We start from the raw sequence: 13,864 nt of genomic DNA, 5'->3' as shown, positions 1-13,864 counted from the left end.
CATGGAGTAAACTAAAGAAAACGAGGAACCATTGTACAAGGGACAGGATGAGGAAGTTAGCAGTTTTTCCAACAGTCTCTAGTTGGGGCGAAATGCTATGATTTCATTCTTTTGTCTGACATTCCAAATTGTTGTGTTAACTTGTTCACCTACTAATAAATGCTCATGTCTCTGGATTCTAAAAAAAACATTAGAAGAAAACCCAACTAAGACAAAAATCATCCATCTTTCTTAGACTTTGCTACTCCCTTCAAACTATCATCCTCTCTTCTCCTTTTAACTTCATAATTCTTGAAAGAGTACTCGAGACTCACTGTCTCCTCTATCTTTTCATCTGCTTACTCTTTAACATCCATTGCAATCTGGCTTCCATTCTCACTCTACTGAAATTGCTCTCTTCAGACTCCCCAAATGACAGGCAAATTACCACATCCAGTGTACTTTTCTCAATCCTCATTCTCAATAATTCTTTTCCCAAGAAAGAGATAGTCCACTGTTCACAAACTTTGGTTCCTCCTGGTTCCCATATTTACCTGACAGCTTTTGACCTAGATCTTCTACTTCCTTCTCCTCAGGCTTGTCCTCTAGGGGTTTACCTTGTACTCTCTATTTTCTCTGCACCTTGTGATGATCTCATCTACTCTCACTGCCTAAACTATCTCTACCATCCATCCCCATGACTCACAAATCTGTATCTTTAGCCCTTGTTTTTCTCTCAGTCTCAAATGGACATTTCTAGTTGCCTACAAGGTATTTCCATCTAGATATCCCACTGATATCTGCAGCATTACGGATCTCCAAATAAATTGTCATCATGCCTTTGAAACCAGATTCTCTTTCTAATTTCTCACAGGTTGTATTCCCATAGTTTTTCCAATCATTTACATATTTGGAATCTTCTTTGACATCTCTTATACCTGCTCAGTTAATAAGTCTTGTTGCTTCAAGCATCTATATTCTCTCTCTCTCTCTCTCTCTCTCTCTCTCTCTCTCTCTCTCTCTCTCTCAAACCTTTATCTTCCATCTTAGAATCAATACTATGTATTAGTTCCAAGGGAGAAGAGCAGTAGGGCCTAAGCAATAGGGGCTAAGTGATTTGCCCAGGGTCACACAGTTAGGATGTGTCTGTGGTTAGATTTGAACCCAATACCTCTTGTCTCTGGCCCTGGCTCTCAATCACAATGAACCTCTTAGCTACTCCTTATATTCTCTCTTAATCTTTAATCTCTTTACAATGCTCATATCCAGTCATCTCCAGCCTTTCTCCAGAAGCCTTTTCATTCATACTCAGCCCTTTATAATAATAAATTTGTTCCCATCAAAAGGCTCCATTTTTTTTATTACTCCTGACATTTCCAGTATTTTATCCTTGTGGGAAAAATAAAACAAACAAAAATTAAAACTTCAGAGACATCACCTCAGACTATCATCTTCCTTTTCTTAATTAAACTCTTAGGAAAAGTCATTTTTCTATATGCATTACTTTCATTTCCTTTATTTCTTCTCATATTCCAACCCCTTGTGATTTGGTTTTTGGCCTCAACCTAAGTTGTTTGAAATCTTACAGTATTTCAGAAGGATTCCTGAAATTGTCATCAGAAGACCTGGGTTCAAATTCAATATTTACCACTTAATAGCTGTGTGACCTTGGGCAAGTCATTTAACTTTTATGAGCCTTATTTCCTCCCTTTGTAAAATGAGGGAATTAGACTAGTTAACTTCTAAGGTCCCTTCCATATTAAAAATTGGATAATACTACTTAATCTTCAAATTTTACTCCTATCATTATGATGCTTTCTCCGACTTTTCTATCCAGTACTGGTTTCTCCTTTCTTTAGACCCATAATATTTGTTAGAAGAGTGCTGGCTTATTGTAAGGACAGGCCTGTGTTCAGCTCTTTCCTCTGACATTTACTGACCCTCAGTTTCCCTATATATGAAATGAGGATGATAATACCTGTAGGACCAACCTTATAGTATAGTTGTAAGCCTCAAATGATCTGGGTAAACTGCCTTAAATATTAACTAGGTGCTGGTTGTTGTCATGATGAAGCAATGTTCAAGTGCATTTTTAAAAAATCAAGTGTAAATAACTTTTTAAAGTGTCTGCTTTTCTTGAACATATTTGTACTAAAGCTTCCCTCTAATGGCTTGGATAATTGAGACTTGATTGTATAAATGATCCCAACTACACATGAATGATCTAGTATTGTCAGTATAAAGAAATTAAGCTAGGAAAGAAAAAACAAAACATTCTTGGAAAGATCTTTGGGAAAGAAGAGACATAAGAATAACAAGGAAATACTAAAGTGTCAGGTACAAATTAAGTCTTCAAAAAGATAGCACTTTAGGAAAAGAGGGTGACAAATGAGCGCTACCCCAACATAGCTCCTGTTTTTCATAACGGGCTGCTGAGGTTTGGGTTGGAACCACTGTGAGATCACAGAAGCTTTAGTGATAAAAGGTTGAGGAATGTCCATACATTTGCAGAAAAAAAGGGCTTCCCAGAACAACCCTTATATAAACTCACCCACAGTAACAGGGGCTGGAAGAAAGCAATTAGTGGCAGCAACATATACAACTGTCAGGGGGGGAAGCATGGGTTTTATTTCATAGTCAAAACTTATACATCCCAAGTGTTTACTCTGTTTTAACCTGTCTTTCTTCAGCTGGAGAGAAATTAACAACAAAGGCTTATCTGAAGGGTTTTACAGCTAAGACTCTGAAGTATTATTGACAGTCCCAGAGTTGTACATGATTAATGAAGCCCTATGAAATGGGAGAAGCCGTCCAAGATGCTTCTTTAGAAGATACGGACCTTGTACCAATTGACTTGGCATTTGAGCAGGGTGACTGAGGGTGTCTGAAGATGTACTCTTTAAAGAGTTACCTATCTATGCAGAAGGACTGTTTCTGTCTGCAGTCAGCTTTGATATTATGGGTCAGGCATGTTCATTTTAGAATGATGATTAAAAAATCCATTCAGCATTAAAAAATATCCACCAGCCCTGGAAGCCACTCAGCACACAAATCCCATCTAGGTTGTTTTGGTATTTGTTACATTCCTACCATTGTATTTTTTTTATTATTATCACAGCTTGGAATATATTTAATTTTATCTCATCAGCTTACAAACTTTTTTCAAAAATCCACTCTATAAAAATGTTTTTACCAGCCCTTCCCACACATACTAGTGAAATGGTGGTGATACATCTGGCAATAATGGGAATCAGTTGTTTGTGGAATTATGTGGATTTTATTTATAAATTTCTACTCACCAACAAGATGAGTTCTAAATTATCTCATTTCCCCCCACCCCCCTCCTCTTATACCTGGGCCTCTGCTGATGAACAGGCTGCCTTTGAATCTTAATTCCAGAGCTGAGAAGAAGAGAATTGCTGGCATTAAATGATGTTTTGAACTCTGTGCCTATTCCTATGTTTTGTAAAAATTAAAATGAATATATAATGATAACTTTAAATATTATGTTCTTATAAGATTTATTAATAATCACTAGAAGTAAAGGAATAAATAGTTAACAAAATAAAACCATGTGCCCATGGCTAATCTACCTCTTCAAACAGCCCTCATTCTCAACTGCAAGCTGCCATAGGAAGGAAAGAGGGCTAGCCCCTGAAGACCACCCAATTTATTCCCCTGTCTAGGTCAGCACATAACGACAGGAAGTCAGTGGGCTCCTGGGTAATGTAGTTCAAAGGCACAAAATTTAAACCAAATTACACAGTTTCATTTATTAGAGAACCCACCTCTGGTTGTCATCAACTATGACTATTTTGTTGAGATGTCACTATTTTACACTGTGTGTAGAACTCAGAACAACCCAGTTGAATCCCACCTGGCTAGGGGACAAGGGGAGTTATTTTGAATAAGGGATTCTGTTATATTTATCAGAGTTTCCAGAAATGATTCACTTATGGATCTGTATCAAAGAATTACTTTTATACATCTGCTTATAACAAAAATTATCCACATTTACTGTTGGCAAAGTATCTTTGTTCGATGGCCTTATTACCATTCATGTAAGACTTACATGGCTATGATATTCATTTGCCCCAAAATGATAACAGTAGTGAACATAGTAATAGAAGTCATAGTAGAAGCTTATAGTTCTTTAAAGCCCAGTGTATAGCACGGGACTATCTTATTTGATCACCTAATAATACCCTTCTGACAGAGATACTGTTAACCCCATTTCATAGAACATTAGGAAATTGAGGACTCAAATTAGAAGAGACTTGCCCAGGGTCACCCAGCTATCAGATTTTGGTGCCTCTCCACCACACTTCTCTAATCTGGGAGAACCGTGATATTATTAGCATTTTCCTAATTCACTTTATATTTTACAAAACAATTATATATTCATCTTCTCATTCTTGTTGCTCAAATCAGGGAACATATTCTCATGCCCTCCCTTCCTTTCTTTCCCCTCCTTTTCACCCTGCCAAGGAGAACTCATGACTGGTTAAAGATGACAAAGATGTCTTTTCCTCATATAAGAGTCCCACATCTGTGTTAGAAATTGGCTGCAGTTTACCTTGGGTTTAACACTGTCAAGCTAATGTCAAATGAATGCAAGGTGACATCGACTGGAAAATAATAATTATCCATTGTTGCACCTTTCACCAGGATCTTGCTAGGTGATGCAGAAATAGTATTTTACACCACTGAAATGAATGGATGTTCATTAAACTTATTCATAACGGTAAAAAAAAAAAGGTAGTGCCCCTTTCTTATGGGAAATGTACAAAATATGAATCAGGCCCTTAGTATCTTAGACATTCTGTTATTTCCTTCTTTTAGTAGTAATTAGCACATAGATGTGTTTATCACTGGTGTCACTGGAGAAGAGCTCAGTTCCACTGAAGGCATCTCTTCTAGAGATAACTAGAAAAAGAAGATGTCACTAAGGTGCAATATAGGTTTTGCCTAGAGGGGTTTTTAGCCAGGAAGGCTTTTGTCATTTCTCCATCAATAATTGCAAAGTCATTGGATACCCTGGGTCCTATTTCCAAACCAAAAGATCATAGCACTGGGAGCTAGGAAGGGGATTTTACAAATTATCTATTCCACCTCCATCTTTTAACAGCTCCAGTGGCTCCATATTGCCTCTGAGATCAAATACAAGCTACATTGTTTGGCATTTAAAGACCTTCACAACCTGGCTCCAGGCTACTTTTACAGACTTAATACCCTTTATTCATAACCCTTCAAACACTCTTAGGGAGAACCAGATTGGTGTTTCTGTTTCTCATACATGACAGTTCACTTTTTAAAAATAGTTTTGTCTATATTATCTTCTATGCCTGGAATGAACAATCTCTTCATCTCTGCCTCAGAAACTGTAGCTTCTTTCAATATTCAGCTCAAGTGGCTGCTTATATCCTGATCACCCTAGTTGCCAATTCTTCTCTCCTTGCCTCCGTCATATTGTACTTATTTTGTATACACTTAAATGTATATTGTTTCTCCCAATGGAATATTAGTCCTTCTAACTCAATGTAGCAGTTCCATAAAAATGATTAGACTGTAAGCTCTGTGAAGGGAGGGACTGTCTTTTGCCTCCTTTTCTATCCCCAGTGCTAAACACATTATTTGGCACATAGTAGGCACTTACTAAGTGTTGATTGATTGATCATGTTATAATGAGGAAACTGGGAGGGACATTTTACCTGGAATATAAAAATTTCAAAGGTATTTACTCATAGTGCTAGTAATATAACTAGTGTTGCTGTAATTCCATTAGATTAAGATGCTTAAAGGATATTAGCACAGCAAAATTGGTGCTGTTTTTCCTTAAATTTGTTTTATTGTATAGAACCTCTGTTTGATGCCTTGGATTTCCTATCCTCCAATGGTCATGGACCAGAATGAACTTGTCTTACAGTCTCAACATTTGCTCCTCCTTTCTCATGTTCTTACACCAGGTGAAAAAAACACACTTTAATTTAATATTCAGCTTATACACACCCACACGCTTCCAGGGAGCATCCTTACAAGGCAGAGTTTCTTAATTCAAGGATTCATGATTTCATCCATGTGGATATATCTTCCCTCTATATTAATCCCAGCTCCTCTCACACTTTCATAGACTATTTCGTGAGCTACCATGATGAAAAAAAAAAGTTACTTCTGATGCAAACCCTCTTTTGAGGATATTCTTCAATTATAGTTGGGTCAGTCTCCAAACTGACTAGCGCACACAGTCCACCACAGGACTTTTTTTTTTTTTTGGCTCAGTAGGACTTGCCAGAACTTGTATTCTTGCTGGTAAAGCATTTGAAAATGCAGGATCATTTCCATACCACATCGAGGCAATTCCTCATAAAATATAAGGCATGTTACTCATAAAAACGCAATATGTAAAAACATGGGCAATAAAACCTTAGCTTGAGTAACAGTTACCCATGGTTTTCAGAAACCAAACATAATCATGTGGGGTTTCACTGGCTCTTTGGAATTTCAAACTAAAGGGGTTATAGCACAGGGACTTGATAATAGGAAAGTCTGATCCCATTTTGGACCTAAGGATCTCAGAGGTGAAAGGACCTTAACAGTCATCTAAGTACAATTCTTCATTTCAACAATTCTAGTAGGTACTTACCCAGTCTCTCACTTGAATACATCTAATGAGAGGCCACTCACTACAATCTTTCAAAGCAGCACATTCCTTTTTTTTTTTTTGACAGCTGTATTTGTTAGCAAATTCTTTCTATTGATCTAAAGTATGTCTCCCTATAATTTTCTGCCTTCTGATGCCAAGTAGAATACATCTAATCCTTACTCTCTTCATGACAGACCTTCAAAATGTTTTAAATTGCCATCAGGTCTTGTCTAAATCTTCTCTCAATGAGGAATTCCCAGTTGTTCCTACTATTCTCGTAAAATATGATTTTGGGTCTCCCAACTGTCCTGCTTTTCTTCCTATTTGCCAGTGTCCACCCTAAAATAAGATATCTTAAACAAAACATAGTATTGACCAAAATGGATTACTTTATGGGCAATGTATTTCTATCAAAATATCCTAAAGTCAAAGTTAATTGTTTTACTAAGCAGGGCTTCCCTCCCACACCCCATAGCGACCTTTGAGTTCAATCTTCAGAAAAAACTGCAAAACCACATTTGAACTTCCTTTGCTGTTTGAGCAGAATTGCCAGATCTTTCGCTTGGGAAGTTTTGAGGAAGTTTAGTTTAGTTTTGAGGAAGAAGTTTATCCTTTGCTACCAGTCACCATAGAATGATCTCAGAGACAAAGCCCCTGAAAAGGGGATAATTCTATATATGCAGGACATCTGGAAATCCTACATTCCATACTAAATAGTTAATAATAAAATAAACTATCTGAAATATGCCTTCCCCAACCCCCCAATAATCAAAGATTGGAACAAGTCTAACAAGGGAACAAGAAGTCTGTTATTGGTATGGTTTACTAGACCCACGAAAAAGTAAAACAATATCTTTCTTTACCATAAACCCAACCTTTGACATTGGAAACATACTTGTTATGATTTGTGTGATATTTATTGCATGTTGTAGAGCCCCGCCCTCTTTACCCTTAACTTGCCCCCCAAATGTAGTTCTGACATTGTAGACGTGAAGAAAGTCTAAGACACTCAGACTTCAAAGATTACTTCTAGTAAATGGTTGCATCTATATGAATTGAAATATCCAACTGTTTCCAGATACTTGGCTTATCAAGACAAAACATCTAGAAGATCATTTTTTCCCATTCTTTTGATGCTGAAATTTTGATGCTTTGGCATTTGCAAATATAGAGTCAATGCCACCTTGCTGCCAGATGATTTTTCTTTTACCTGAAGGAAATGTTTCCTTTGTCCAGAATTATTTTAAGGTGGTATTCTGAAGTGAATCAGTTGGGATCCAATTGAACAGAATTCTGAACTTCCTTTCCCTGGTTGATTTGTTAGGATGTTAGGATAATGGGAGTTAAGGGAATTTTAGGTGACTCAGGGGACAGAAAGCCAGGTCTAAAGACAGGAGATCCTGGGTTCATATCTGTCTCAGATACTTCCTAGCTTTGCAGCCTTGGGTGATTCACTTAGCCTCCTTTGCTTATCCCTTACTGCTCTTCTCCCTTGGAATGGATGCTTAGTATCAATTCATGAAGGCAAGGGTTTAAAAAAATGAATCATAGGATTTAGACCTAGAACTGACAAGAAAAATAATTTTGGTAAACTCCCTTGTTTTATAGATGAAGAAACTGAGATCCAGTCTTGCTGAATGTCATGCAGTTAGTAATCAGTCCCAAATTTTCTGTTATACATTTAATTGATGTCTATTTTCTACTGCTCTCTGAGGAAGAGGGAGTTTTAGGAGGGAAGGGAAGAAAAATGGAAAGCACATTTGGAAAGGAATTTCACATTACTAAGAAAAGATTGAGTTGCCGACATGAAAATGTCCTCATTGCCTGTTCTCTGAGCTCCGCTCTAGTGGTTCCATTAGGAACAATTGCCAGGATGAAGTATCCCTTACTATTTTGTTTTCATGCCAGTCCTCCATTTTGTAATCCACCGACATCCTGGACCTTTTCAGGCCAGGGCTGTTACTTTTATTCCTGGGACTTGTTGCCATTTACTTGCTTAGTTTCTGCTCCATTTCTTCTCTGTTGAGATACTGCCATGACTGCTCTGTCCCACATACTAATGACTGACTTCTTGCTTCTGCCTCCCTTGATTCACAGTGGCACATTTTCCCACGTGAAAATGGACACAGAACTTTGGCAGTAAGCTTAATGGATTTCAGAGTCATTCTGAGTTAACCTGAAAGTTGCTGTGACACAGGAACCAGTAGCTAATCTCCTTTAGAGACCAAGGCTTGATGATCTTTTTATGCTAGAGGCTAGCAGTGCATTTCCCAGTAATGGCCACTATCAACTGCATTTGGCAGTTCTGAAAACATCCTTGCTCTCTTGTTTCTCCCTTTACCTGCCAAAAGGATGGGCCAAGTAAGCTTTCACAGAAATTTCATGGTTTACTGTTATCTCTCTCTTTAGTGCTACACAAGCATTTGATGCAAATAAATAGAAGGAAAATATACTATGCACCTGTTTTTAAAAATGGAGTAGGAGAAAGCACAGACTTGTGAGCAACAAAGTACTTGAGTTCTTTGTAAAGTATAACGAGTACTGACTTTGAAATCAGAGGACCGGGATTCAAAGCTTGTCTTTGATGCTTATTACCTGTGTGATCCTAGACACATCACTTAACTTCCCTTATTTTTTTATATATAAAAGGTTTAGACAAGACAATCTCTTCCAGATATATCTATCTACCTATAGACAGACTTATGTTTTTATTTTATTTTTTTTATTTTAAGGTGGTATTGTGAAGTGAATCAATTGGAACCAGACTGTGTAGAATAACGAACTTCTCTTCCCTGGTTAATTTGTTAGTGTTAGAATTACAGAATTTAAGGAGAAACTTGGCGGCTCAGTAGAGAGATAGATAGATGGATAGATAGATAGATAGATAGATAGATAGATAGATAGATAGACAGACAGACAGATGGACAGATGGATAGATAGACAGTTAGGTGGATAGACCTACAGACAAATAGAGATAATAGAAAGACAGATAGATAGACAGACCTACATAGAGATGGATAGATAGATAGATAGATAGATAGATAGATAGATAGATAGATAGATAGATAGATAGGTATAAACAGACAGATAGATAGACAGATATAAATAGACACAGAGATAGATAGATAGATAGATAGATAGATAGATAGATAGATAGACAGATATAAATAGACACAGAGATAGATAGATAGATAGATAGATAGATAGATAGATAGATAGATAGATAGATAGATGAGGTGGGGGTGTAGATGGTGGACGGATGAATAGATAGTATTCATGTATGTACATTACATACATATATATATATATACACATCATGTGTATGTGTAGATGTAAACACATATTTGGTTCGGAATCCAAATGAGAGAGAAATTGCCATTTGCCTACTGAAAACGTGAGAGACTCATTGTTCTTACCCAACAAGATTTTTTAAAATCTGAATTCTATCACTTCACTCATTAGCACTCACTCTAGATGAAAATATTGATGGAATTAATAGGATTTCAGATTTAGAACTGACAAGAATCTTAAAGGTTATCTAGTCCACCCCTTCTGTTTTTCGGATGCGGAAACTAAGACCCAGGGAGGCTAATTTACTTGCTCAAGCTCAGCCAGAAAATAAGTGGCAGAACTCAGCCTTAGACTTAGGTCCTCTGATTCCAAGCCTCAGATTCATTCTATTTCATCACACCGCCTCCCGCCGCTGACTATTCAAAGTCTTCTCCCCCTCTCCCCACTTTTAAATTTATCAAAGAATAGACTGATATTGGTGTTAAGAGAAGAGAATAAAGAGGCCCAAGGGAGAGTTTGTAGGGAACATTATCTTTTTTGAGTCCTCAATTAATCTGTATGAGGAGACAAGAATAGTGAATTATTAAATGTTACCACTAAAATCCTTTTACCATCCATCACCATGAACCAAATAATAAATAATAAATACCTTGCCCCTATAAGTTGACAAGTAGGTGACCTCTTAGCATTCTACAGTGATTTATTTGTGGGAAGAGGGAGCACGGTACAGTGAATAGAGAGTCTAGAATTCAAAAAGACCCAAGTTCAAGTCTTCTCTTGATGTACACCGACTTATCTGATTCCGGGCAACCCACTGTAAAATGATAAGAGAAAATGCTAGTCTGCATTGACAGAGTGAGTTTTTTGAAAGAAGCTTCCTGAACCAAAGAAAACTGCAAATTTGAGTTTTAAAAAAATCCCTAAAGAATTTCCGTGAAGCTATATAATGAGAAATCCAGGGATTTCCTTTATAGAATGGTAAATGACCAATTAGTCACTGTACTTGAGGGAACATGGCAGAACCAAACAATCACACAAAGCTTCATCATCTTCATCATCTTTCCTCCAGTGTGGAATAATTTTATGTTTCCATGGTTCATAAGAGCATTGATATCAAGAACAGCCCCATCTGTCCCCATTGAAACTGAGACAACTTGTGTGGTTTGTCTATGATTACAAAAGCAATCAGTAAGAGGCATAGCTAGAATTTGAACTCGGGCCCTCTGACACCAAATTGAGTACTCTCTCCATTGCTTCAAGGTCGTCTGCCTCTCCTGCTACAAGAATTGATTTAATTACTAAAGATGAACTTAACTACAAGCAATAATGTTTCAAAGGATAGTGAGTTCAAGCCATTCATTCTCTTAGCAGATGGAGGTGGGGAAAGAGAGAAGCTGCTGCTTAACCTTCCAAATGGAATAACTGCTAATATCTCTGTGAAATAGCTTCCTTGCTACTTTGCCTTGGGAAGTAATTGTGTTATAGCAAGAGGGGTTGTGGTCTGTTATCAGGCAATCTGGTTTGTAGTCCTAACTCTGCTACTCACTGGCTATGTGGTGGTGAACAAGTCGTTTTGTCTGTGTGGGTCTTGGTTTCCATTTTGTAATACAGGAGGGAGTTGGAATAAATTATCTCCAAGTCCCTTTCTAGCTCAATGATTCTATCTTATGGACCTCTTAGAATAAGTTTAGACTTAGAAGCTGCCTTCGTCCCCTGGTTCAGGGAGATTTCAGGGCTTCCCTGCACAGAATCCCTTTTATCTTCTGCAGAAAGCGAGAATATTTATTGCCGCTCAGTAGAGTCCTCTTTTCTTCTTTAAATGCTTTGTGCTGTTTGCAATTGGCAGTTTTCCTTCAAAACCACCACCATTAAGGCAATCATTTAATCCCATATGCTTAAGAATGAGTGGGACCTATATTATCCCTTCAGCTCATATTTGTGCAATCTCTCTGATGTCAATGGGAATAAATAAATTAATAAAGAACATGATGGAGACTTTTCCATTTTGAGGAGAAAGAGGAAGGGCTTGGAACTAACCCAGTCAGTCTTTGGCCTTATATCTCTCAATAGCTGAGCCTCCTGCCCCTATGCAACCAGGTTAAACCAGTTCCTCCTAATTACTCTTAAACAGCTTAACTCTTCCCTAGCTGTCATATTCTACTGCCACTGAAAGATGTGCAAAATTCAGCTATTTGTTTTTTTTTTAATGACATGGATGATAACGTGTACTTCTGTCACTGTTTTATCTGCAAAAGTGGTTTGCAAACATTAATTAACCAAGTCTCATAACAGCCCCAGGGACTGCCATTGTACTATTAGACCCATTTTTCTGATGATAAAATTGAGACATAAAGGAACTGTATGATAGTTCTCTTCCACTTCAAAGTAAAAGTATGAATGGGCACAAGAGACTATTTGATGTGAGATTGTCCAACCTGCCAAAGGAATGGCTGACATAAGGTGGTTTTCCCAGGAATTAAAATGAAACTTCAGCATTGTATTTTTTGTCACATGAGTCTTTGAAAGAGCTTCCCCTTGGCTTGTTTTGCTCAAGAAAGAGTTTGGCACTGAGTCACTGCAATGACAGGTGGCAGGTGACTCCCTGGACACAGGGGTTCTGGAACCTTCCATGGGCATCTTTGCTCTCAGCAGAGGACTTAGCAGTCCCTAATCTACCACTGAGTAAAGTCTTATTGATTTCCCTGCAAAAAAACAAAAACAAAAATAGAAGATAGCATACAGGTTTGGTAGTCTGGGAGATAAGGATTCAAGTCTACATTCTAGCACTTGCTGTGTAATTCTGTAATAACTCTAATGTCCTGAGCCTCAGGAAACTCTTCCCTTTGTGGGTGCTTGATATATTGATGCGTGCATGAAGTGTGACCTTCTTATTTCATATCAGTGACCAAGGAGATTCTGAGACATTTTTTTTAACTCTTACCTTCTGTCTTAGAATCAATATTGTATATGGTTCCAGGGCAGAAGAGTGGTAAGGACTAGACAATGGCGGTTAAGTGACTTGCCCAGGGTCACACAGATAGGAAATGGCTGAGGTCAAATTTGAACCCATGGCCTCCTATTTCCAGGATTGACACTCTATTCACTGGGCTACCTAGCTGCTCCTTCTGAGACATTCTTAAAGAAGACTTTTGGGTCCTCAAACATAACATACTTTATATTTGATTGTTTCCATAGGCCCACCATCTGCTCCCCTCAACTTGATTTCGAATGTCAATGAAACATCAGTGAACTTGGAGTGGAGCAGTCCTGAGAACACTGGGGGCCGTCAAGACATTTCCTACAACGTAGTGTGTAAGAAGTGTGGTGCTGGAGATGTCAACCGATGTCGATCCTGCGGCAGTGGAGTCCACTATACACCCCAGCAGAATGGCCTCAAGAGCACCAAAGTCTCCATCACTGACCTCTTGGCACATACTAACTATACGTTTGAAATCTGGGCTGTGAATGGAGTGTCCAAATACAATCCAAGTCAAGACCAGTCGGTTTCAGTTACTGTGACGACAAATCAAGCAGGTAGGAGTCTCTGTTTGCTTTCTGGTGTCAGTGGACTTCTCTTATGGCAAAGGGAGCATGGTGTCATCCTATTTATAGACAATGTTAAAGTTTTAGAAATGAAGTTGAACTCTTATGAATTTAATGAAAAATCTATAAGTGGTATTTCAGCAGAGACCAGGGTGAATTTTTATTCAATCAGATATAACCTATTTATGGAACTGAGAAGAAGATTCTTTTCTAGGACCTTCTCAAAAAGACTGAGATCTAGCACTATAAATGAAATTTTTATGAACATTTTTTCTTTTTTTCTTTTGTATTTTTTCTTCCTATGTGGGTCTACATGGACCCACAGTTATAGATCAGTCAAGTGACTTATGATCAGCTTCTGTTATATTTAGAACCAAAAAGTGTTGCTCTTATTAATTTAAATCAATT

The 13,864-nt window shown here is 37.8% G+C and overlaps 1 protein-coding gene across 1 annotated transcript in view; it reads left to right on the top strand.

Moving 5' to 3' along the window:
• EPHA4 (EPH receptor A4) overlaps positions 1-13,864 on the top strand; it is a 160,552-nt gene that overhangs the window by 80,810 nt on the left and 65,878 nt on the right. The window contains exon 5 of the mRNA XM_044670784.1: positions 13,109-13,447. Coding sequence (XP_044526719.1) covers positions 13,109-13,447 — 339 coding nt within the window. The remainder of the gene's footprint in view (positions 1-13,108; positions 13,448-13,864) is intronic.

The sequence above is a fragment of the Gracilinanus agilis genome, chromosome 3 (assembly GCF_016433145.1).
Source record: "Gracilinanus agilis isolate LMUSP501 chromosome 3, AgileGrace, whole genome shotgun sequence".
Taxonomy (NCBI): domain Eukaryota; kingdom Metazoa; phylum Chordata; class Mammalia; order Didelphimorphia; family Didelphidae; genus Gracilinanus; species Gracilinanus agilis.
Note: the sequence above shows the minus strand (reverse complement) of the source record. Positions and strands in the feature narration are given on the sequence as shown.